Below are 27389 nucleotides of genomic sequence, written 5' to 3'. Positions count from 1 at the left end.
AAAAATCAATGTACAATACTCATGTTTCAGTTGAACTTTATAACTTTTATTATTCTATTACTTGATCATTCATTTAATTTCCAAATATTATATATAGTGTATATATATATACACTTTAGTAAAGCTTTTTATTCCAAGTGAAGAGACAGTTAGATAGACAGACAGACAGCAAACTTTTATTTGTTGTTTGGTCATTCTTGGGTGTTTGAGATTAATCAATTTCTCCTATTCATGCATATCTATTGTATTAATTTCTCTAGTTATTTCTCTAGTATTGAGACTCTGCTATGTATCTGAATGTGTAAAATCATTTTTACCAGTAGGTGTTATTAGCCCAGTGCAGCTGTTATCGTGTTACCTGGCCATTAATCTGTTAATCAAATGCTGCGGGGGTGGTTGACATTACCATACATATCCAACTTATAGTGCAGCAGTAAAAAAAGACTTGTTGAATAGTTATATGGCTAAGGGCACTTGGGAAAAGTAACAAATATAAATCCCCATTTCAACCTTGAATATAAAAAATCTTTTTCCTCTTTTAAAAAAACAGGAGTGACATTAAAGTGTTTTTTTTTAAATCATGTTTCCCCACAACAGATTCCCATTAAACTATGAGGAAGGGCTGTCAAGATTACTCTTTACAACAGGTAAGGGCAGTGAGGTTGGGGAATGCCCTGCCGGGGGATGTTGGGTAGGGGGCTCCTCACGGTGAGGGCAGTGAGGTTGGGGAATGCCCTGCTGGGGGATGTTGGGTAGGGGGTTCCTCACGGTGAGGGCAGTGAGGGGGTTGGGGAATGCCCTGCCGGGGGATGTTGGGTAGGGGGTTCCTCACGGTGAGGGCAGTGAGGGGGTTGGGGAATGCCCTGCCGGGGGATGTTGGGTAGGGGGTTCCTCACGGTGAGGGCAGTGAGGTTGGGGAATGCCCTGCCGGGGGATGTTGGGTAGGGGGTTCCTCATGGTGAGGGCAGTGAGGGGGTTGGGGAATGCCCTGCCGGGGGATGTTGGGTAGGGGGTTCCTCACGGGGAGGGCAGTGAGGTTGGGGAATGCCCTGCTGGGGGATATTGTGATGGCAGATTTTGTTAATGCCTTTAAGAGGGGCTTGGATGACTTATATGACAAAGATAATATCTAGTAATCTTAGGAGCTACAGTTGGTTTGATATATCTATATATATCAATATATACACATTAACAACATATACCGGTGTGACGGGTGTTTGTATTTTTATTAAATATCTGATGTTTTGGATTTTTAAGGAGTGGGTTATATCCAATTCTGTTTGTTTATCCCTGAGGAAGGTCACGTTATATGACCAGAAAAGCAGATTTTCAGTAAAAATACTTTTTGTTTTTCAATGCTAAGACCAATGTACATTTTGTTAATTTGTTTCACAACCAGCATCCAGACGACTGACCTATATATGAGTTTCCTTCATGGTCTAGAAACATTTTCAGTTTTTCATAGATCTTCCTAAATGGCTGATATTGTTTCCTGTTACCGTAATTATCTATACATTTTTGAATATATAGCACATTATGAGGAAAAAATACCTAATGCATATAAATACAAGAAAATCTACCAGTTACAGTATCTGTCATGGTAGGTTCAGCCTTCTGTTTCCAGGGTCAGAATAAGGGGTAGGCAGAACTGGCATGTACCTGGGCCATAAGCAGATGGGTGCAATAGTAGGGGGAGAAATGAACTGGGGAAGGAGCAAGCAGAGAGTAGGAAGTGGACCAATCATCAGGGGCCCTGCATGGACAGTATTACTGGGTGTTGTGGCATGGTGCTAAATAATATGGCCTTGGGTGACAGTGCTACTGGCCCCACTCTGCTGGTATCAAGCAATGAGACATCATTTTCAATGTTTTAGGAGGCCGGGTACTAAACCTAAAGTTTTTCCAACTATCCCTGGTAAAACAAGTGATGCTACTTCAGCAATAGCACAAACACCTTGAGTTAGCCATTCACTGCTGCTGTTGCTCACTATATTCTGCCTTTCCAGATCCTGCACCTGTTCTTGTAGCCTCTCAGCCTTTGTATCAAATCCATCCTTACGCAGCTGCTCTATTTCCTAAACAGACACATGAAATACAGGATTAGCAGATAACTATTGTCACAATACACATTAAAGAGAAGTAATAGTTTCTATTGATGTCGGTCATTTTGCTACTTTTTTGCTAAATGTTGTTTAGTTCTCAATATTTGACATGTACCCCCTAGATCAGGGGTCCTCAAACTACGGCCCCCCGCAGCCATTTTCCCGGCCCCACACACTCGCTGCTGCGGCCTGCAGCTTGAGGCATAAATGAGTTGCAGGCAGTCTCCTCCTCTGTCTACTACTGTGTCAGGGTTCTGATCTAGCCAGCACGTCAACACGTCGCCACGTAACACGGTGACGTCACTTTGTTGCACAGCATTATGTGGTGACGCGCTGACGAGCTGGGCAGAGCAGACACAGGAGTAGCAGTTATGCGGCAACGCGCTGGGGCACAGCAGAACACCTACATTCACTGAATCCCGTGTCCTTTTATTAATGGTAGTGTACAATACTTTAACTAACTAAGCAGGGGAAGGCTAAGCTATGTTTATATGAAATATGGTAATAAGGTAACTTAAGTACTCCAGTATATACAGCTTTATTATGTGCTTTTTTGGAAAATAATAGATGTTTTCTTCTTCTTTTCATGCATTCTCTGTATTATTTTTTTTTTTATTTGCTTCTTTATGGTGCAAAAGATTGCACATTGGGAAAAAGTTGATTAACAATAGAAAAAAGAGTAGGGGTAATCGCAATTCAACTGAAAGAATCTAAGCATGATACAATGATACTATATATATATATATATATATATATATATATAGTAATGAACAGTGTTGGCACTCACAGGATTTCACGATAATATTCAAGGAGAGACTCATAGGTAGATGCAAAATCGGTGAGGTTTATTAATCCCGACTGGAACCTTCATCAGGGAACGTCGATCCTTGAATATTATCGTGAAATCCTGTGAGTGCCGACACTGTTCATTACTATTTTACAATCCTGCTCTGGCACCCAGGTATTGAAAAAACTCTTTTGGTGTGCTCCCATTGTGTATATATATATATATATATATATATATATATATATATATATATATATATATATATATATATATATATATACAACATAAACTACAATCCACAGATTACCGGTCCAGGCCTGATATATATAATGATAAACAAAGTTAAGGTGGCCATACAATAGTTTAACTAACTCTATCTTGTACAGCAAGAGTCATACGCTGTTCTTCATTTTAAATATTGTATTGCTGTTTCATGTTTTTTTGCACTACAAATAAGATGTGTGCATGGAAATTCGTTGATGTTTTTTTTTTCCAAACTATAGACCGGCCCCCAACAGTCTGAGGGACCATGAACTGGCCTCCTGTCTAAAAAGTTGAGGACCCCTGCCCTAGATCCTATATATTTGCTATCTTTAGCCAAAATGGAGATAAAATGATCCTTCTTATATAAGGAAGATCTGATAATCCATGCTCATTAATTGATCATTAATAGCCTCAACCTTTCTCCACTACGCAGTTGGTACGTTCAACGTGTTGTATGTATCTTATTCATTATACATGATATAAACCACTGTAATGTGCCTTTGCTCAGGCTATGAGCTCAAGTGACATATTTATAGTAGTCTACTCATTCTCTTATATGCTACTGTCAGTTGGTCTTCATTATTTATTTTTTTCTGTTGGTATTAGCGCTCAGTGGCCTCACTGAACAGCCCATCAGTACAAACAGTGCCTGAAAATGAATGAGCATTAATATTTAATACTATGCCTTCTATGGATACTATGTGAATTATTAATCATTTCCCTGGGTTGTAATTAAATTGGGAATAATGTGGAAGTGTTTTCTTTGTATATTACTGGAAAAATCACCGGTAAAACAAAAAAAATCTCCTGATTTTTTAAAATTTATATGTAATTTGATAGATTATACAATTAATAAGATCTATTTAAACAGAACATAACCTCCAGAGTCTTTTCTGCTCTGTTGGTCATAGTTATTTTACCTTTGTTTTCTCGTCAATCAGCCATTGAGTTTCCTCTCGATACTTCTCATGTTCCTCTTTCATCTTCTCCTTAAGCATTTCTACCTGTTTCTCGAAGAATCGCTCCTTCTCCTTTTTATCTTTTTCCATTTGCTTGACAGCATCCATCTCTTCCTGCAGTTTTCTCTCTAAAGCTTCCCTTTGAATTCTCTGCTCTGAATTTAATAGAAAAATCCATCAATGATATGCAAAACATTTTCCCATCACTTTGCATTGAGCTCCTCTCTCACCTTCTTTATCTTTCTGCCCCTCTGTCAGACATTCATCTGCCTTTAGGATGGAAACCTCTATAGTGTTCTTTACTTGAAGGAACAATTGCAACACCATAATAGCCTAGGATAAAATGTTGTTTTAGAAAGCAAATTAGTAATCATGACAGGAAATTTAAACTGGACTAAGCAGGGCAATTTCTTACAGTTAAAGCCAAACACATTTTTGTCCCATTGTGCCCCCTAGTTCTTTATAGAAGTGGGTGGAAAACATACAGTAATTGCATATGGAAAACAATTCACCAATGAGAATTTTACTGACAACAAACTTAATTAAAGATGCAAGAGAATTGACCATTTAGAATGCTAATTTGCAGCACCTTTTCAGCAATGTTGCTGTTATCTTGCATACAAAGATTATTGTGTCATTTTGGCTTTATTATATTACTCTATAATTAAATGGGCATAAACAACTCATTTGATCGGTGCTGGGAAAATGATCATTTCCTTGGATTTGTGTATTCTGCAACTTGATTCCACATAAGTCTTTGGCAGGACGTGCAAAAGTTGACACATTTAAGGGGAAATAAAGTCTAAAATACAATTTCACTATAAACGATTTATTTAATAAAATAATATATGCCTTCAAAGTTGTCCACGGGGGGGTCGCCACCTTGTGAATATATTTGGCCATCTCTTGAGTGACCTGCAGCCATGCACATGCTCAGTGAGCTCTGGGCTGCTGTTGGGAGACTTGCTTTAGGGATTGTCATACATTTTCAAAACAGCCCAAGTCAGGGAACATCTTCCATAGAAGCTGATGCTGCAAAACTAATAATCAGAATCGGAATATACAGACTGTATTGGCTCCTGTGTTGCCATGTAATGTGGGTCAGTGGTTACAATAATATGCAAAATAATCCTCCAATGAGAATCCCAGCTGATCTGTGTAAATCCGGCTCCCTGTTCTCTGTTCCTGCAATTGGAGTTGGGAGCAATAAGCACAGTTTCCCAACACTGAACAAGTCTGTCCCTTGATCCCCATGTCTGATTCCTGTGCCATATAATGAATATGGAATAACCTCTGTATGTAAGATAACATCAAGATGTCTGTCATAGTGCTGGTAATAAACATTCCCATTAGTCAATTCTCTTGCATCTATGATTAAAGGAATACTGTCATGGGAAAACGTGTTGCTTTTTTTAAACCCATCAGTTAATAGAGCTTCTCCAGCAGAATCCTACATTAAAAAAATTTTTTCCCAAAAGGCAAACAGATTTTTTTATATTAAATTTTGAAATTTCACATGGGGCTAGCCATATTCTTCATTTCCCAGGGTGCCACAGCCATGTGACCTGTGCTCTGATAAACTTCAATCACACTTTACTGCTGCGCTGCAAGTTGAAGTGATATCCCCTCCCCCCCAGCAGCCGATCAGCAGAACAATGGGAAGGGAGCAAGATAGCAGCTCCCAGTAGGTATCAGAATAGCACTCAATAGTAAGAAATCCAAGTCCGGCTTGGGACTCCTCCAGTTACATGGGAGTAGGAGAAACAATAGGTTAGCTGAAAGCAGTGCTAATGTGTGAATTATTTGTTATGTAAACAGTGTCATTTAGAAATAAAAAGTACCCAAAAAAATTATGATAGAATCCCTTTAAAGGAACAGTTCAGTGTAAAAATGAAACTGGATAAAATAAAAAATATTTCTAATATTGTTAGTTAGGCAAATATGTATAAAGGTTGGAGTGAACGGATATTTCACATAATAGCCAGAACTGTACTTCCTCCTTTACAGCTCTCTAAGCTGTTAGCAGTCAGTAACCAATCAGTGACTTGAGGGGGGGCCACATGGGACATAACTGTTCAGTTAGTTTGCATTTGAATCTGAGATGCAGGCTCACAAACTAACTGAACAGTTATGTCCCATGTGGCCCCCCCTCATGTCACTGACTAAAGGTGGCCATACACCCAGCGATTTTCGATCTTTCGTGCGACCATTGGTCGGGCGCCTTCAATTGGCGCCCAATAAAAATCTCTTAACCCAGCCAATTGATGAGTTGACCAATATCTGCAGCTTTTTGCGTTATCGGTCGCCTCGTCGAGCCGCCATACACGCACCGAATATCGTACAAAACAAGGTTTCGTACAATATCATTGGTGTGTATGTCCAGCTTAACTAAGAGGTTAGAGAGTTGAAAGCAGAAAGTAGTGTTCTGGCCATTATGTTAGACATCTGCCCACTCCAGCCTTTATAGATTACATTTTTGCCTAACTAACTATATCAAAAATATTTTTCATTTTGCGCAGTCTATTTTTCTCATTCCCATTTTTACACTGAACAGTTCCTTTAAGTTTTTCCTTAAAGGAGAATTAAAGCTTAACTAAAGCCGTAGGCTAGAAATGTTGTTCATTATTTTTTCTGCTTCTGTACCAGCCCAAGGCAACCACAGCCTTTTAGCAGGGAAGATGCCCCAGTAGCCCTCCGTCATCTTATGTGCTGATTCCCTGCACATTCTCTGTGCTGCTGTCACTTACCTGAGCTTAGGGGCCCACTCACTATATACTGTATATATAGAGTATAAATGTCACACTATACTGTATATATAGAGTATAAATGTCACACTATACTGTGTATATAGAGTATAAATGGCACACTATACTGTATATATAGAGTATAAATGTCACACTATACTGTGTATATAGAGTATAAATGTCACACTATACTGTATATATAGAGTATAAATGTCACACTATACTGTATATATAGAGTATAAATGTCACACTATACTGTGTATATAGAGTATAAATGGCACACTATACTGTATATATAGAGTATAAATGGCACACTATACTGTATATATAGAGTATAAATGGCACACTATACTGTATATATAGAGTATAAATGGCACACTATACTGTATATATAGAGTATAAATGTCACTATACTGTATATATAGAGTATAAATGGCACACTATACTGTATATATAGAGTATAAATGTCACACTATACTGTATATATAGAGTATAAATGTCACACTATACTGTATATATAGAGTATAAATGTCACACTATACTGTATATATAGAGTATAAATGGCACACTATACTGTATATATAGAGTATAAATGTCACACTATACTGTATATATAGAGTATAAATGTCACACTATACTGTATATATAGAGTATAAATGGCACACTATACTGTATATATAAAGTATAAATGGCACACTATACTGTATATATAGAGTATAAATGGCACAATATACTGTATATATAGAGTATAAATGGCACACTATACTGTATATATAGAGTATAAATGGCACACTATACTGTATATATAGAATATACATGTCACAATATACTGTATATATAGAATATAAATGGCACAATATACTGTATATATAGAATATAAATGGCACACTATACTGTATATATAGAGTATAAATGTCACAATATCCTGTATATATAGAGTATAGGCACAATATACTGTATATATAGAATATACATGTCACAATATACTGTATATATAGAATATAAATGGCACAATATACTGTATATATAGAGTATAAATGTCACAATATCCTGTATATATAGAGTATAGGCACAATATACTGTATATATAGAGTATAAATGGCACACTATACTGTATATATAGAGTATAAATGGCACAATTTACTGTATATATAGAATATAAATGGCACAATATAGTGTATATATAAAATATAAATGGCACAATATACTGTATATATAGAATATAAATGGCACAATATACTGTATATATAGAGTATAAATGGCACAATATACTGTATATACAGAAAATAAATGTCACAATATAAGGCTGATTAGTAATTAACACAGATGATTACTGCATGGCAGCTCTGAAACCAGTGCTATTAGCATCAGACTTATACCCATTAGGATCAGCTTATATGTCAGACAAACATCATTTTCTTTGCTTGATAATTTCCGATGACCCCTAAGCTCAGCTTCTCAACAGCTGCTCAGAGCGCACTGAGCATGTCAGTGTTGCAGATACAGGGGTCATTTAAAATCAGCTGTATTTACAAGTGTAAAATAAATTTCTGATATGTTTATATATTGTAGGGGATCAGAGAACCCTGTCCCCTGTTTCTCAGTCTGTGATCTCATCCAGCCTAGCTACAGCCTGGGGAGGGATCCGGTTGGCTGGCTGCCCCAGTGCACGTCTGGGAGAGGTGTGCCTAAGTTTTGGAGCCAAAAATCTAGGGGCGGGCCCAGCAGTTTATAAAGGGAGCCCCTGCTGTTGTTTGCCAGACAGAGAGAGAGACCCAGAGTGAGCAGTCAACACAAACTGTGTGAGTTCAGGCTAGAAAGCATAAAAGTCTGCTGGACTGCCAGGGAGTATAAAGTCCTCTGTGGAACTCTCAGATTGTGTCCCCTGAGTGAACAGGTATTGCCCGGTTACCTGCTACGTGGGAGCAGCCACCCTTTTCAATGGTGAAGGTACTCTGGGGCAGGTACTTGGGGGGAATTAAGAGCTCTTTGGGAAGGGACTGAAGTGATTAAAGGGTTGGGGATCTATCCGGATCCAAGTTGGGGCTGGGCAAAGTACAGAGACTGTGCCAGCCGTGGATAGCCTACACAAGTTCCTCAGGACAGGATTATCAGTCCTCCCTAAGCTGTCCTACTTTCTGTTTCAAAAGTTATATAAAGTTTAATACTGCTGCAAACAGTGAGTGATTATTTCCTAGTGGAAATCCCCTAGAGGTGTGTTCCTAGGTGGAGGCACTGCGCTGTTCCCAGTTCCCAGTATCAATATTACTCTGAGAACACATATCTCCTGGAATACAGCCCAATATTAAGTGAATGTGCCAAGAAAGGGTTACAATATATTGGAAAATCTGATTGTTTTTCATTTTTTAAAGGTGAATGACAAAATGAAATGCCCCTGAAATGAAAGAGAACAGTTTCAAAAACAGGCAATTAAAGTAACAGAAGCACCAAATTGGCTGGCTAAGGTTTAAAAAGTTTTATTATGCCATGCCCCTATCTATTAGGTCCTTACCTTTATCCCTTTCCCAGGGCTATTGTTATAGGTATCCGTTATCTTCTGTTTCTCCTCCAAAAACTCTTTGTACCCTCCAGGTTTGCAGAAATCGCCATCATTTATCCCTTTTTCCAGACTGGCACTTAGGACCTTCAGAAGATCCTCACACTTGTGTATCGATGCTTCTTCATTGCGTCTAGCATATTCTGTATTTTTCTGATATAAGCCTCCCTGTAGGTAAACATATTTTACATTGACAGGTCAGTTGTACTGATAGAAGAGGGATCAATTCTATATTTTTAAATCCATAGTAAGAAATGTCAACACTTTTACAGTAATAAAACAATAAATAATAATAATAATGCAATAACTGTGGTATCTACTGGAGAGCAAGTATGCTCTGAATACAACGCCTTCTTGTGTGCAGTCCCAAAGAGCTCCACAGCCCCATTATCAGAGGATCAAAACCTACTACAGACATATTCGATACCGTCCATAAGACCAATGTATTAACTTATTAATGCTTATATAGGAATTTATTTGATTCATTTTTATTTATTTATTAATTAATGCCCAGTAATTATTAATTTATTGATATTGATTCAATCATGTCATGTTTTACTTCCTACAGGAAATAAAACAGGTCTATGTACATATTGTGGGGGGATTGCTCTTTAGGTAATAGGGTTTGTAAAATTATTATTTTATATTTATCCAGAAGATTGTCAGGTGATTGCAGGGTACTCTCTGGAAACTCTTAAAATCCACAAGTAAATATATATTTGAATACAGAAAGAATATTTTAATTCATTTAGGCTTCAATGGAATATAACCTTTTCTCTTATGGTGAGGCTAATCAGACCTCACACATGAATAGGCCCTCATTTTCACAGCTGTCCTAAAGGATTCTGGGGGAGATATACTTTCCTTCTATGATTTTCTCTGTAATCATGCTGCATAATACCCCCCAAATACAGGCCGTGTAAGGGTTAACTGGCACAGAAAGCAATGTTTCCCTCATTTGTGCACACATTCTAAATTTGTGCTCAGGTTTATTTGCCTAGAAGACCATGGGTGAAATAGTTTTTTGATAATAGGTGCCCTTTAAGTTCACTGTTTAATATGGAAAAACATTTTTTTGGGATGTGATATTGTATGAAGATGAAGGGAAAATCTCAAACAAACTTTATTACAAACCCACAGATGTTAAAGGAGAAGGAAAGGCATTTTGGCATTTTACTGCCAATAGATTAGCCACATTAATGCCACATAGAACACTATATTTATTCTGCAGAATTCTTTACCACACCTGAGTAAGCAGCCCTAGAAGCTCCCTCTGTTTGTTTAAAATTGCAGCTTGGTCTTCATAGCTTCCTGCTTCCAGTCTAGCCATTATAGTTGAGATTACACATTGCTAAGGGAGGGGGGAGTGAGTTTTATGAATTCTTATGTGAGGGGGGAGAAGGGAGAGAGGAGAGAACTGCACAGACTCCGGCCTGGGAATGAAGGATTTTTCTGAGAGAGGAAGTCAGATACCCTAAGAATATGTTTACTTTTCTTACTTAGTTTTTTACGTTTCCTTCTCCTTTAAGGTTGTGTTGTACTACAGCAGTCACCACCCTAGGCTTTTGACAGTACAAGGACAGGAGGGACAGTACAGGAAAATAATAAAAGGTTTTTCAGTTATTCATCTTATCAAAACGCTGTGGTACAATATGTGTGTTATTACCTGGAACACATCAAAAGAACATTTGTTCTATGATTGTTTAATATCCAAATATTCCTGGCCTGGACAGTGAGCATTCTCAGATCAGTTACCAGATAAAACTTTTTGTGTTAAGGATATCACATTGGCCAAAGGTCACATAGTGTAGCGGTAAGGAATAGACTTTAAATGGCTATAGTTTAAATGGCTAAAGTATTTATATAAGTTGCAATTTTGTTTATTCTGTTATTGAATGTATAAACTAATTGGAATCACTTGGATTTGCAGTAGATTCTTCTGCCCAAATGGTAACTACAGACACCTACTCAGTCACAAGCATGTGTAACAACTAGAAATGGACGTTTGAGAACAAATATCATGTTGGGTTGAAAAACGTGAAGTAACTGAATGAAATCTGATCTGTTGTTGGCTCCGCCCACTTTTTCTAACCTTGGACCCACAGTTATATAGTAAAACCCACTGTGCAAAGTTTGGGGACCCTGGTTTTAATAGTGTCTGAATGGCAGCAATTTAAATTTCCCACTGAAAGTCAACAAGTGACATCTGATTGGCGGTTGGTGGCTCCGCCGTGGGGAGTTTGGGTGTTGGGCCCCTAAGACTTTAGGAGGAGTAGCGTTTAGAAAATGGAGGGCGCTAAAAAGAAGAAGAAAAAGCGGAAGAATAAGTCGAAGAACAGTATGTTGGGGTTTTCAACCCAACATAATAAATTCTTCCTTATCTCACTGACAGTAAGAGAACCCAACATGGACTAATGCAGCTTTTTATAAAGACTTGTAAAACAACACATTGACCCCAGCCTCACTCATCTCTTTTATTAGTTGCACCTATAATTTGAATTCCTATGAAATCAAAACAAGCCCCTAGAATTTATTTCATTGTAACAAAGCCACACATATGCTTTTCATGGAGTAACAGTGCTGCACTGTTCATCTAAACTTTACTCAAATCCCAGAACCATTTAACATCAGGGTTGTATTTCCCCAAATCCTCCAATAAGAATTCAAGCTAATCTGTATACATCTGGATCCCTGTACTTTGTTCCTGTAACTGAAGTTAAAATTCAGGGTAATATAATGAAGGAAAAGAAAATGTACTTAATCATCGCTATATGTAAGGTAACAAAGAAAAAAAATAAAGCCTGACCGTATTTTTAATCAGCATTCTCACTGGTGAATTGCTTTGCATGTATAATGAAGCTTTTGGTCAGTAGACCAGTAGACTAGTGGGCCCAGTTGGATGCCATTACGGTTAGTTTTTCAAACCCTTTAATGAGCAGAATTAATGAACTCACCATGAGCTGACCCTGATACTCTCTTTTATCATCCTTGAATGACCTTTCCATAAAAACCTTCATTGCCATCTTCTCACATTGTGTTTGCTTTTGAAAAAACTCTTCCTCTGTATCTGTAGGGAACGTGCCTTCTGCCTGCTTCATCTCAGCCTCATAGACAGACAGTGCCTCCTGAATGGCGGCTGTATTCTCAATCTGGGCAAGGGCCAGAACAGCGTTCTCCATGCAGGGGACTGAGCCACTCCGGATAGACTCCACGTATGTGACCGCCAAATTCCCCAGCACTGCAATAAACAGATGCAGAATATCTGTTACTAATTTACAACTATAAATTTTAGAGAATGAAAACATTCTAGTTTATGCTGCTTTTATTCTATGCGATACATTTCCGAACATGAAGTAGGCGAAGAAGTTGTTAGGTGAAAGAAAGAGGGATGATCTGATTTTTTCTGGTGAGGAAAAACATTAGAATAACTTTTCTAACATCTTTCAACGTCATGTTTGGCAAGTGACCAGCAGGTGGTGCTGTTGTAACTAAATGCATCCATATTAATAGTACTTTAACCCTTAATATCTTGGAATTAAAAAAAATAATAATAATGAATGTAAAAAAAGTGCTTAGAATAGCACTTATCAATTTTACATCTACAGGCATGGGACCCCTTATCCAGAATGCTCAGGACCTGGATCTTTTTAGATAAGGGGTCTTTCTGTAATTTGGATCTCCATAATTTAAATCCACTAAAAAACATTTAAACATTAAATAAACCAAATAGGATGGTTTTGCCCCCAATAAGAGGTAATTATATCTTAGTTGGGATCAAGTACAGGTACTGTTTTATTATTACAGAGAAAAGGGAATCATTTAACCATTAAATAAACCCAATAGGGCTGTTCTGCCCCAATAAGGGGTAATTATATCTTAGTTGGGATCAAGTACAGGTACTGTTTTATTATTACAGAGAAAAGGGAATCATTTAACCATTAAATAAACCCAATAGGGCTGTTCTGCCCCAATAAGGGGTAATTATATCTTAGTTGGGATCAAGTACAGGTACTGTTTTATTATTACAGAGAAAAGGGAATCATTTAACCATGAAATAAACCCAATAGGACTGTTTTCCATCCAATAAGGATCAATTATATCTTAGTTGGGATCAAGTACAGGTACTGTTTTATTATTACAGAGAAAAGGGAATCATTTAACCATGAAATAAACCCAATAGGGCTGTTCTGCCCCCAATAAGGGGTAATTATATCTTAGTTGGGATCAAGTACAGGTACTGTTTTATTATTACAGAGAAAAGGGAATCATTTAACCATTAAATAAACCCAATAGGTCTGTTCTGCCCCCAATAAGGGGTAATTATATCTTAGTTGGGATCAAGTACAGGTACTGTTTTATTATTACAGAGAAAAGGGAATCATTTAACCATTAAATAAACCCAATAGGACTGTTCTGCCCCCAATAAGGGGTAATTATATCTTAGTTGGGATCAAGTACAGGTACTGTTTTAGTACTAAAGAAAAATGAATTATTTTTCGAAAATTTGAATTATTTGATAAAAGTGCAGTCTATGGGAGATGGCATTTCTGTAATTCTGGGCTTTCTGGATAATGGGTCCGATACCTGTACTCGTTTTAAAGGTTTACTTATCCTTTAATTAGACTAGAATTTTGATTTTTATAAAAGCAAAAAAGCTCCTTGCAGGTTTCTACTATTACAAACCGCAACAAATCTTGTTTAAAAAAATAGTTTTCAAATATTTTAATTTAACCTTTTGAAAAATGAATCTTACAGAAGCCTAATAGATACAATCCCTCTCACATAACAATAGTTTTCTTTCTACTTATATAGCTTTAAAGGGGTTGTAAACCCAACCACAACACTATCCCACTGTTTCTGAAGTTTCTAAAAAAACGTAATTATAGGTGCAATAAGAATTATACTGACCTTAAGGTTGATTTTAAATTTATATATAATAAAGTTTATTTTTTAATAAAAATGATAATTAGTATTTGATAAATATATGGGTTAAATTAAATATTTTAGCACAATTTTAACTCACCCAGTGATAGCTATGAGAAGTTTACAGGTATTTTTCAAGTACAGGTATCGGACCCCTTATCCGGAAACCCGTTATCCAGAAAGCTCCGAATTACGGAAAGCCCGTCTCCCATAGACTCCATTATAAGCAAATAATTCAGAATTTTAAAACTGATTTCCTTTTTTTATGTAGAAATAAAACAGAACCTTGTAATTGATCCCAACTAAGATATAATTACCCCTTATTGGGGCAGAACAGCCCTATTGGGTTTATTTAATGGTTAAATGATTCCCTTTTCTCTGTAATAATAAAACAGTACCTGTAATTGATCCCAACTAAGATATAAATAATCCTTATTGGATGCAAAACAATCCTATTGGGTTTAATTAATGTTTTATTAATTTTTTAGTAGACTTAAGGTATGGAGATCCAAATTACGGAAAGACCCCTTATCCGGAATACCCTTGGTCCCGAGCATTCTGGATAATGGGTCCTATACCTGTACTGATAAAGGATAGGCACTGGTAAATTTGAGAAGTAGTGTAGATCCCTTAACAAGGAAGGTGTAAGGTATTCCCAAGTAGGGATGTAGCGAACATAGCCAAAAATGTTCGCGGACCCGTTCGCGGACTTTCGGCAAAACTCGCGAATATTCGCAAACTTTGCGAACCCCATAGACTTCAATGGGAAGGCGAACTTTAAAACCTAGAAAAGCCATTTCTGGCCAGAAAACTGATTTTAAAGTTGTTTAAAGGGTGCCACGACCTGGACAGTGGCATGCAGGAGGGGGATCAAGCAAAAATTTCTCTGAAAAATACTTTGTAAAAAAAACGCCAAAAAAAACGCAAAAAAATAACGCAAAAAAAAAAAGCCAAAAAAAAACGCCAAAAAATAACAAAAGAAAAAAAAAAACGCAAAAAAAAGCGGCGAACCCAAAATGGCGAACATCGGCAAAAGTTTGCGAATTTGTGGACTTGCGAACACCCGATGTTCGCGCGAATTAGTACGCCGGCGAACAGTTCGCTACATCTCTATTCCCAAGGTGATTAAAAGGGAATCCCATATGTGTTTGTCCTTCTTGCTAAAAGAAGTGGTTTGGTGCTGGTGGGACTGGAATGGAGGTTGGTTCAAGTATAGGAGAAGTAAGTGCTAGGGCAATTTAGTAATTCTAGTGAAAGCTGGAATCATAAAATAGCTAGAAGAGCAGCCAGAATCTCCACTGTGGAGACCAAGAGGGTTAGTTCTCTGGGGTGACAAGGCTGCCAGGATAGGCACTCAAGGCTCATGAAAGAGAGATCATTGGAGTATGAGACCACTGTGAGATGCACCCAGAGCAGGGGATTGTGCACCAAGGCAGGTATATACTGGGTGGCTATCTGTTACTGAATAATTCTGTGTTACATCAGCACCCACCAAAAAGTGATTGTTTGGTGGGGGTGGGGGGGCATCAATAAATATTTTGATCTGTTTTTAAGAACCACTGGTGCCCAAGTTATTTGAGAGATTGAGCTTTATATGTGGGATCAGTGTGGTTAACCCTTCCTTCTACAGTACAGCGAGGGCTCACCTGAAAAGAAAGAGTCCTCTGTAACACATGCCTACGAGGTATTGCTGGGACTTGTGCCTGATTAGACCGGCCTGATAAATACCAGAGAGGTATTAGTGATTCTGGGCCACGCCTACCCCCATGTACCTGTTACATAAGCATTAATAGAATATTGAAATTTTTTCCTTCCAGATTAAAAGATTTTTTTATCACTGTAACAGAGATGCTCAAGTTTTTACCCTATCCTTGCACACTATTTACTTATTGCTGTATAATTAAAAATAATATGGGTGGGTTTTATAAAACTTACTTCTCCCAGTCACACAATTTCTTCCAGGCAAGGTCTTGGTCTGGCTGTTCTCGAACACATAGTCACAAAATTTGTGTGTCTGTTCTACAAATTTGGGTTCAAGTTTTGACTCTGGAAGTTCTTCCAGACATTCGAGGTCTGCTGTAGATGCTGGGCGCTCAAACACAAAGCATTTATGGGAGTGGAAAAATTCAGTGATACATTCCCGGAGGAGGTTGTAAGCATGTAATTTACTGGATTTATTTCCTGTGGAATTAAAAAAAAACATTAACACAACCTTTATTTTTTAGTTGCAAGGTATGGTCATAGCTATAGCTCAGTGTGCTATACTCTGCCTGCCCTATGCTGCCTGTGTGTGCCATACTCTGCCTGACCTATGCTGCCTGTGTGTGCCATACTCTGTCTGTCCTATGCTGCCTGTGTGTGCCATACTCTGCCTGCCCTATGCTGCCTGTGTCATAATCTGCCTGCCCTATTCTGTCTGTATGTGCCATATTCTGCCTGCCCTATGCTGCCTGTGTGTGCCATACTCTGCCTGCCCTATGCTGCCCTACTCCACCTGTGTGTGCCTGTCCTATGCTGCCTGTGTGTACCATACTCTGCCTACCCTTTGCTGTCTCTGTGTCATACTCTGCCTGCCCTATGCTGCCTGTGTGTGCCATACTCTGCCTGCCCTATGCAGCCTGTGTGTGCCATACTCTGCCTGCCCTACCCTGCCTGTGTGTGCCATACTCTGCCTGCCCTACCCTGCCTGTGTGTGCCATACTCTGCCTGCCCTACCCTGCCTGTGTGTGCCATACTCTGCCTGCCCTATGCTGCCTGTGTGTGCCATACTCTGCCTGCCCTATGCTGCCTGTGTGTGCCATACTCTGCCTGCCCTATGCTGCCTGTTTGTGCCATACTCTTGTTACCTTGTTACACAAGTGATCGAAGACTCTCCTGTAAACCAGTTCAACTTTATTTGTGTGACTTCAGTACAGCACACAGTTTTGGCACTCTTCTCCTTCCTAAGCTTTCCCTGACAAGCACTTCTTTCCCTTACCTTCTCACTGCCAAAATGGCTACTCCATTTCCTGTTCCTCTTTCCTTTATTTACTTTTCTTTCTCACACACCTTTATTACCCAATATTAGAACACACTGCCACCTAGTGGCTAAACTAATTTGTATTAACTATTAACATTTCACATCCTTACACTCTGCCTGCCCTTTGCTGTCTCTGTGCCATACTCTGCCTGCCCTATGCTGCCTGTGTGTACCATAATCTGCCTGCCCTATGCTGCCTGTGTGTGCCATAATCTGCCTGCCGTATGCTGCCTGTGTGTGCCATATTCTGCCTGCCCTATGCTGCCTGTGTGTACCATAATCTGCCTGCCCTATGCTGCCTGTGTGCCATACTCTGCCTGCCCTATGCTGCCTGTGTGCCATACTCTGCCTGCCCTATGCTGCCTGTGTGTGCCATATTCTGCCTGCCCTATGCTGCCTGTGTGTGCCATATTCTGCCTGCCCTATGCTACCTGTGTGTGCCATACTCTGCCTGCCCTATGCTGCCTGTGTGTGGCCATGCACTGCATGCCCTATGCTGCCTGTGTGTGCCATACTCTGCCTGCCCTATGCTGCCTGTGTGTGCCATACTCTGCCTGCCCTATGCTGCCTGTGTGTGCCATAATCTGCCTGCCCTATGCTGCCTGTGTGTGCCATACTATGCCTGCCCTTAGCTGCCTGTGTGTGCCATACTCTGCTTGCCCTATGCTGCCTGTGTGTGCCATACTCTCCCTGCCCTATGCTGCCTGTGTGTGCCATACTCTGCCTGCCCTATGCTGGCTGTGTTTGCCATACTCTGCTTGCCCTATGCTGCCTGTAGGAGGTGAACATTGTAGGAGTTTGTTCTGGGAGTTTTCTATCATTTGGAAATAGTTGTTAGGGGGTCCCTAAGGTGTTTAAATGCTCTATCCACAGGGGAGGAGGAGGCATATGGATTTAAGAGTATGTTTTAATATGACTTAATTAATTTTTTTCACATATGAGCGATGGGTGATATTTTTTGGTGTGCTACCACCATTAATGTGGATATGGTCTTAAAAATGTTTGTGTTAACATAGGTGTGGACAGCACTGTTTTATAATATAAAATAAAGTAAAAAAGGGAATGGGGAAGTCATACATGCCAATATATTTAAATTAAAAAGTAGGAAATTTGAGCCCATGTTCTGATTCCTCAGCCATCCCTTGTTTTGTTCCAAACTGAACCCTTAAGAGTCCACTGAAAATAACATTTACAGAGGACAAAGGCATTTTATAAGACAATTGACAAACAGGTAGTATAAGTAATTTAAGTGTAAAATCCACAAGTATATTAATTTGGGTTTTGACTGTAGCTATATAGGTTCATCTAATGTGCCGAAAGTATAGAATTCAATTCTATTATAACCCTTGTTATTGCCAATCAATTCCCCTTGTTGATTAAAATTACAGATACCTCTCCTGAGCTTAAGAGCGTTTTGTAGATATTCATCTTCTGTAATTTCTTTCCCTTTATGCTCCATCTTCAAAGTAAAGTCTCGGACGCACCATATGAATGATGGGGAGATCCGTTTGAACTCTGCAGTCTCATCATCATCATCATCATCATCATCATCATCATCATCGGCTGTCTTGGCTTTTAGCTTTATCCGCTCCGCCAGCTCCTGTACATAACTGAGACAGGCTAAGGAGGAACTGGGGGACTGACTGACAGGAAAAATTGAAATAATGTATAAAATAAGCTGTTCTCTATAAAACCTAAAGTTATAGTTGATTAAAATCTATAGATTTGTTATTAAAGGGGCAATAAAAGCAAATATTTGTACAGGTATTGGACCCCTTATCCGGAAACCCATTATCCAGAAAGTTCCAAATTATGGAATGGTCATCTCCCATAGACTCCATTTTAATCAAATAATTCACATTTTTAAAAATGATTTCCCTTTTCTCTGTAATAATAAAACAGTACCTGTACTTGATCCCAACTAAGATATAATTACCCCTTATTGGGGGCAGAACAGCCCTATTGGGTTTATTTAATGGTTAAATGATTCCCTTTTCTCTGTAATAATAAAACAGTACCTGTACTTGATCCCAACTAAGATATAATTACCCCTTATTGGGGGCAGAACAATCCTATTGGGTTTATTTAATGGTTAAATGATTCCCTTTTCTCTGTAATAATAAAACAGTACCTGTACTTGATCCCAACTAAGATATAATTACCCCTTATTGGGGGCAGAACAGCCCTATTGGGTTTATTTCATGGTTAAATGATTCCCTTTTCTCTGTAATAATAAAACAGTACCTGTACTTGATCCCAACTAAGATATAATTACCCCTTATTGGGGGCAGAACAGCCCTATTGGGTTTATTTCATGGTTAAATTATTCCCTTTTCTCTGTAATAATAAAACAGTACCTGTACTTGATCCCAACTAAGATATAATTACCCCTTATTGGGGGCAGAACAGCCCTATTGGGTTTATTTCATGGTTAAATGATTCCCTTTTCTCTGTAATAATAAAACAGTACCTGTACTTGATCCCAACTAAGATATAATTACCCCTTATTGGGGCAGAACAGCCCTATTGGGTTTATTTAATGGTTAAATGATTCCCTTTTCTCTGTAATAATAAAACAGTACCTGTACTTGATCCCAACTAAGATATAATTACCCCTTATTGGGGCAGAACAGCCCTATTGGGTTTATTTAATGGTTAAATGATTCCCTTTTCTCTGTAATAATAAAACAGTACCTGTACTTGATCCCAACTAAGATATAATTAATCCTTATTGGAGCCAAAACAATCCTGTTGGGTTTAATTATTGTTTAAATCATTTTTTTAGCAGATTTAAGGTAGGAGATCCGAATTACAGAAAGACCCCTTATCCAGAAAACCCCAGGTCCCCAGCATTCTGAAAAACAAGTCCAATACCTGTATCTTATTTCAAAGTTTAGACAAAATTGAACCTTTTATTATCATTATTGACTAGCTATAGTTTTTGTTTGTTCCGTATACCTCTAGTCACTGCCTATTTGCTATTAAGCATGCATACAAGCTAACCAATCAGGGCTTAAGCCCTTTGCTCATGACTATTATGAAAAAAGTGGTAAACCTGGTTTGTGATTTCTTCTCCACATGTAATCCTGAATCCAGTTGAACAGCACATCAATACAGGGTGAACCATCATGCATCTAAAACCAGCTCTATGGCAAACTAATATATATTATTTTTCCCCTCCTGGTTAATAGCAATGAAATATTGTGCAATGTTGACAAGAGAAAATAAAAAACATGCAATTAAACATGCAAGTAATTAAGTAATGAGCAAATTGCCAAGACTACAATATGGGGCCAAATTTAAACAAATCAGGGTAAAAAGCCTGTTAAAGGGGATGTAAATCCTGCTGCACTGCACAACAAAACTTTACTTAGTTGTTGCTGGACTACAAATCCCAGAGTAATGTAACATATAATGAAGACTGTGTCATGCTGGGAGCTGTAGTGCAGGAACATCAGGTTGCTTAAACCAATATTGCACAATACAACTTTTCCCCAATTCTCCATAACCAGCAGCTGCATTAAAATAAAAAAAAATCCTCCAATGAGAATCCCAGCTGTTCTGTGTAAATCTGTCTCAATGTTCATTGTTCATGCAGCTGGAGCTGGAAGGTGTAAAGGAAACATGTAGGATCAATGAAATAAAAACTCCAGTCTTTTAGGCAAATATGAATAATACGTGTATGTGGTGCTCTTTTTACTTTGCTCTTAAAATTGATCCTATCTGTAAAAATGTCCCCTTTATTGGAGCTCTCTATAGATCTGCTATGACCACTGTCAGTGTTTTAAATGAGGGGTGGGTGTGTCCTAACAGTCCCTATCAGAAGCACAGTAAAAGGGGGATAGCCAATCACAGCCCTGCAGTCACACAAGCAAAAACAGGCTTCGTTTTCTGAAAACTTCTATTGAAAACTAGGGGGCGGAGTGGTATACAATTATGGTTGGGTTTACATTCCCTTTAAAGGTAAATCAGAATTCTGTACTGAAATCCATTTTTTATTTAAATTTTTAAATTTGTCATGGGGTTAGCTACATCCTTACTTTCCCAGGTGCCCACAGCCATATAACTTGTGCTCTGATAAACTTCAGTCACACTTTACTGCTGCGTTGCAAGTTGGAGTTATATCACCCCCTCCCTTTCCCCCCTAGCAGCCGATAAGCAGAACAATAGGCAGGTAACACGATAGCAATTCCCTAGCACCTCTGCTGAAGGATTCAGTTGCCTGAACTGATAGTGCCTTCATGGGCTAATAGCACTGCTGCTACTGCCCTGCATTTTAGTAAATGGATAAACAGGCCAATTATTAAGGGTGGCTTCAGGCATTTCTTTGCCAGAAAATATACACTGTGTAAAAACTGCCCATGTACCATTATCCTCAATGAGCTTGTACAGTAAAGGATAAATACACACAGTATGCACTTGTAAATTATGGTAATTTGCCTATACATTACATATAGTGAGAAGCAGTGGGAACTTAAGCCGCAAAAAAATTAAATACAAACAGAGACAATGGTTTCTAACACCCCAGACCCCCTTACCCTTCCAAAAAGTTGGTTTCCTAAAGGCTGGAGAAGATTGTAGAGATCAAAACGAATTCAGAAACCGTTTGCACTGCTAAATGTGCTTACATACCCCAGTGGTAGACAAGAGAATAGCACCCAAGAAGGAGAAGCCCTGCATTGCTGTTATGTGACTTGGGTCATATTGACGTACGTTGAGTAAGAAAAAAAATAGCTTATCTGAAAGCTCAAAATCAAGCACAATGTACTGAGATGACTGCCTACACTCCAAATTTACATTTATTGATTCAAGAACGTAATATTAAAATGGTAGAGGGAATCATTTGCTATGTAAATAGTGTTATTAGAAATAAGAAGTAAGGATACTAAAGTTTCTCCATGCTGTCTTGGTCAATAGTCCCCACACTGTTATACACCAGAGTACTGCTTAGGAGAACGGCTAGTGAGAAGATCCAAGTATCATTGTTACTGTCTCCCTGAAAGAGAAAAAAATCTGTGTACAGTAATATAACCAATTCTACCACAGAAATTAGGGTTATGGTGTCGGCACTGACCTTTTCTACATCCCCCAGTCCCTCCGTGTCCAGCAGTACCAGGGTGTGCCCAGGTTTGCGTGGGTGAGGAACACACCACATCCAGATGCCTTTGGTCTTGGACTCAACGGTGGACCCCAGAGCGAATCCTAATAGATAAGATAAGATTTAAGAATAGAAAGACAAAATTACATAACAAAATAAAAAGGGATTTTTGGCTTTATTATTAAGATAACCTATAACAGCTTTAACTTTAAAGCAGACCTGTCATATCCAAATCCATCCTTTGGTTGTATAGGGAATAGTAAAGGGATCCTATTTATTATAACCTATGGGATTTTTGTCCATAAAATCCAAAGAAATACTTGTAAATTGCACATCTTTTTATTATATTTCCTCTGTGATATCTGCCATGACAGGTTGTACTATAGTTATAATCTTTTTAATCCTTTTGCCACTCCCCTCTGTGATACTTTGATAACTTCACCCAAGTTTGGGTGTATCCTACTATGTAGTCACAATCTCAGCTTCCTTTGCTGGTAATGCTGTAATTACATAAACTGTTTTAAGGGATTAAGTCCAACCAAAGAAAATCACATAGTCATGATCTCCAGCTGAAGGCCAAAGACTATACTTGTGTAGGGACCCATAGGGTTAAATGGCCCCTATGTCTTTAAATCCCTGCAGGTTCAGTTCCCTCAGTTGCTGGACAGAGGGGAATGTATGTAAGTAAGTTCATTTATATATGTATGCTATTGGCTAGCAGGTATCGTGACCACTTCCTGACTCACTTTGGTATAGTGCTGGGAAAGGAGTGGTACCTTCCTGTTTGCTTCCACCTGAGGAACAGGGTGGGTGGTGCTGTGAGCCCAGGGCACGGGCCCAGGCCCATTGAAGTCAGGGAAAAGGGCCCTGTGAATGAGGCATTAGATGGGGGCAGGTGTAGCTCCCTTTATAGTACTACTCTAGGGTGCAAGGCAGTTAGGGCTGAGCCCCTGTATAGTACCACTCTAGGGGTGTAAGGCAGTTAGGGCTGAGCCCCTGTATAGTACCACTCTAGGGGTGTAAGGCAGTTAGGGCTGAGCCCCTGTATAGTACCACTCTAGGGGTGTAAGGCAGTTAAGGCTGAGCCCCTGTATAGTACCGCTCTAGGGGTGTAAGGCAGTTAGGGCTGAGCCCCTGTATAGTACCGCTCTAGGGGTGTAAGGCAGTTAGGGCTGAGCCCCTGTATAGTACCGCTCTAGGGGTGTAAGGCAGTTAGGGTTGAGCCCCTGTATAGTACCACTCTAGGGGTGTAAGGCAGTTAGGGCTGAGCCCCTGTATAGTACCGCTCTAGGGGTGTAAGGCAGTTAGGGTTGGGCCCCTGTATAGTACCACTCTAGGGGTGTAAGGCAGTTAGGGCTGAGCCCCTGTATAGTACCACTCTAGGGGTGTAAGGCAGTTAGGGCTGAGCCCCTGTATAGTACCACTCTAGGGGTGTAAGGCAGTTAGGGCTGAGCCCCTGTATAGTACCGCTCTAGGGGTGTAAGGCAGTTAGGGCTGAGCCCCTGTATAGTACCGCTCTAGGGGTGTAAGGCAGTTAGGGCTGAGCCCCTGTATAGTACCACTCTAGGGGTGTAAGGCAGTTAGGGCTGAGCTAGAAAGAGCAGTTCTGAGCTCCTATATAGGACTGGCAGTTTTGGAGGTATCTCTCCCAGGCCACATTGCCTGTAGTGTAGAGATCCCAGTGAATAGGGAATCAGGATAGAGAATTCCCTGAGGGGATCCACTACAGGGTGTGTTACAGAGGTGAAGTGAGATTCCTGCCAGTCTGCCCGCAGGAGAGTGTGAGTCTGTATGTGGTGTTGCCTATACCACTGGCCTCTGAAGCTGTATTGTGAGTAAACCCTGTTCATGTCAAATAAACACTTATTATTTTGTTATTTGCAAGAGCCTCTGGCGCCCTCTGTTTTCATTTTTTTGCATAGCAGCAAGAGAGGTGTAGTTGCACAACACCATCACCCTCCTCTTCCACTTAGCGAAGGCCCATTCTGGCTGAGAGAGTACAGTGTAACCCATGTTCTACTGGTACTAGTCCGGGAAGGCAGCTATTGAGCTGAAATAGAGGTTACACTTGTATATACACCCATGAAATATAACTATCACTGGGTGAGCTAAACTTGTGCTAAAATATTTCATTAAACTCATATACTTGTCATACGCTTATTTACAGGCTGCTCAATCATAATCCAACAAGACAAACCTAAGTACAAATCCAAACCAAAAGCAACTACATTAACTATGAAGCAAACTAAGTAGTTTCACATTTATTTTAGGGAGAGGAAAATAATGAATTGATTCCATCAATTTTGTTAAATAAAACAACATTTCTAAATCTTCCATGCTTCAGATGTTTCCATTCTAACAGAAACCCCTAAAAGCTACAGTAACACTAAGCCACTGAGTTTTAGCTGAGCAAATGATATGGTACAAATGGATTAGATCAGGATCCCTATTTAGGTGGGATTATACCAACATGTTCTCTAACTATGCTCTAAAAACCAGTGAGTCGGCATCGGTTTACAGGAAAGGGAATTGTTTTCCAAGAATTTTGTTTTCCATACTTAAAGGGACATTAAACCCAATCATAAAGCTACCCCACTGCGCCCCAGTTCTCTATAGAAGTTGAGTAAAAACATACTTACACATGGAAACCAATTCACCAATGAGAATTTTTACTGACCAAAGATGCAAAAGAACTGACCAATGAGAACAGTGCTGATTCCCAGCACTGTGTCAGGCATCTCCCTGTTATCTTACATATAGAGATAATTATGTCATTTTTCCCTTCATTATATGGCATAAACTTTGAAAGCAATTCTAAGAATGAAAAACAAATTGTCTAGTATAAGACTTGTCTAGTATAAGACTGTACAGCGCTGCGTACCCTTGTGGTGCTTTATAAATAAGGTTATACATACATACATACAAATTATGGAAAATTATAGAAATTTAGTAACACCAAGGCAACAGAGCATTGTGTGAGTGCCAGTCCAGTGCAAACTGACACATCTGTGCTAGAAATGAGGCACTCAAGTAAAAAAGCAGCTGTAATTCCCTTCCTACAGCATACATAATGACTAGTGATGTGTGGGCCGGCCCCATACCAGTGGGACCCGTGGGTCGGGCAGGTTCAGGATGACCTCGGCACATCACTTGCAGCTCGGGGGCGGGTTTGGGTTAAGCTATTCCGCTCACCCTCCCTGCCTCTTCCAGCTTGTGAAATTATACACATGCCCTGCCCCTTTTGTGACATCATTGCAGGGCGGGCACAGGTCTATAAATAGAGGGGAGATGCTGGGAGGGTTAGGGGGGCGGTGTGGGTGCGGATTGAGATTTTCTCACATCATGTTTAGGCAGAAATATAAAGCGGAAAGCATCACCTAAAAAATACAAGGGGAGCTTCCACTTACTATTTTTCAAATAGCTTTTGTCATCATCAGGCAGTTCCAACAACACCTATTTTCACTCATATGTATTTGTATTTTTTGTGACTGAGAAGGCAACTGCTGTTACCCCGTGATTTTAACTAATTTCAATAATTGAATGACTTGCATATTTAAACACATTTTTCAAAAGAGTTAGAAAATGAAACTTTACAGAAAAAAACTTTTTTGCACCTAAAAACAGACATGACACATTTTTTGTAATAGTTGGAAAGTATTCGTTTTTACCTTTATTGTCACTTTAAATGACCTCTGCCAGGTAGCGGGCTGCTCTAAATTGCACTCAGATATTTACACTAAGCTGGGGGCTGGGCATTTTGCCATTAACAAGAACACCAAGGCAGTTGGTAACTAGAATAGCAGGGATATGTGCATATATTGATTACAAATAAGCATCTTATTAAGTTCATTCTTACCATTATTCTCTCCAGCCAGTTTGTTCATCAAGTAAGATTTTCCCGTTCTATATTTCCCTACTATTGCCACGACAATAACCGGCTCAGTGATTCCCTGCAAGATCGCCACTGCTTGCTGATTGATGACAAGTTTATTTTCTTCCTGATTCTCAATGAGGCACATTGGGTGTGACATCACAAATGATTTGTCCATTTTCAGCCTAAAAGAGGTAAAATAATTGGTTACGTTTAGGTTTTGTTTGTTTGAATCTGTTGATTCCAGTAATGATTTGAAGCATAACTGACAAAATATTGTGTGATAATATTCACAAAAATAGGATGAAAAGAATCGCACTGAATGCAGCAGAATTCCTGTCTGTCTCCATGTTCTTTGCCCTGCATTTACAGAAATTCATTATATTAGATAAAAACAATTTAAATTTTAAAAACAAGAAAAAATAATGTCAAATGCAAATGTCCTTAGACGTGTTCTGAGCTATTTGTTTTGAGGCTTTTTCATTTCATTATATCTTTTGCCCGACATGCTGATCCACACTGGGGTGAAATAGGTCCGTGGCACAAAGCTCTTGTTCTTGGTAGCGTCAGTCTATGCAACTGGCTGTAATCACTGATTGGTTGCAGTGGGTAAGTGACCAGGTGTAAACTGTAAATATTGCACGTGGTCATACTTTACCACTACATACTTCTAGTCTTTAAGACTGGTTATCATCAGGCAGAGTAGCTATTCATGGCTTCCTTACTAACAGGCTGAGATGCATTTATCACTGCAACACTACATGTTAATTCATTGCCCTGTGACTTTAACCTGTAGACTCAGCACTTTCCTCCAACCTCTGCTTTCTGTGCCATTAGCCTGTAAATGGACACTCTATACTCTCAGACTGCTGTATACGCTATGATAACTTGTCTGCCTGCTGCCTGAATATGTCCAGTGAGTCTGGTTGCCTTATAAAGAAAAAGATAATATATATATATATATATATATATATATACACAATAATCTCTAATGCTAATAGCCTCTGCCACTTACCTGCTTGCTTTGCTGGCTCTGTCTGTCCGCACACAAACAACTCAGGCCAC

The 27389-nt window shown here is 39.2% G+C and overlaps 1 protein-coding gene across 1 annotated transcript; it reads right to left on the bottom strand.

The window, feature by feature from the left end:
- Positions 1-1039: 1039 nt before the first annotated feature.
- LOC100495160 (guanylate-binding protein 1-like) lies at positions 1040-26545 on the bottom strand. Its single transcript, XM_031906404.1, has 10 exons — positions 26310-26545; positions 22430-22557; positions 22242-22351; positions 18748-18965; positions 16272-16517; positions 12368-12651; positions 9369-9581; positions 4343-4445; positions 4074-4267; positions 1040-2075 (listed from the first exon to the last, which is right to left on the bottom strand). Exons 1-10 carry the CDS (start codon positions 26500-26502, stop codon positions 1863-1865), a joined length of 1902 nt encoding a protein of 633 aa, XP_031762264.1. The 5' UTR covers positions 26503-26545; the 3' UTR covers positions 1040-1862.
- Positions 26546-27389: the final 844 nt, after the last annotated feature.

The sequence above is a fragment of the Xenopus tropicalis genome, chromosome 7 (genome assembly GCF_000004195.4).
Source record: "Xenopus tropicalis strain Nigerian chromosome 7, UCB_Xtro_10.0, whole genome shotgun sequence".
Classification (NCBI taxonomy): Eukaryota; Metazoa; Chordata; class Amphibia; order Anura; family Pipidae; genus Xenopus; species Xenopus tropicalis.
The sequence above is the reverse complement of the archived record's forward strand: the minus strand, read 5'-3'. Positions and strand labels throughout refer to the sequence as shown.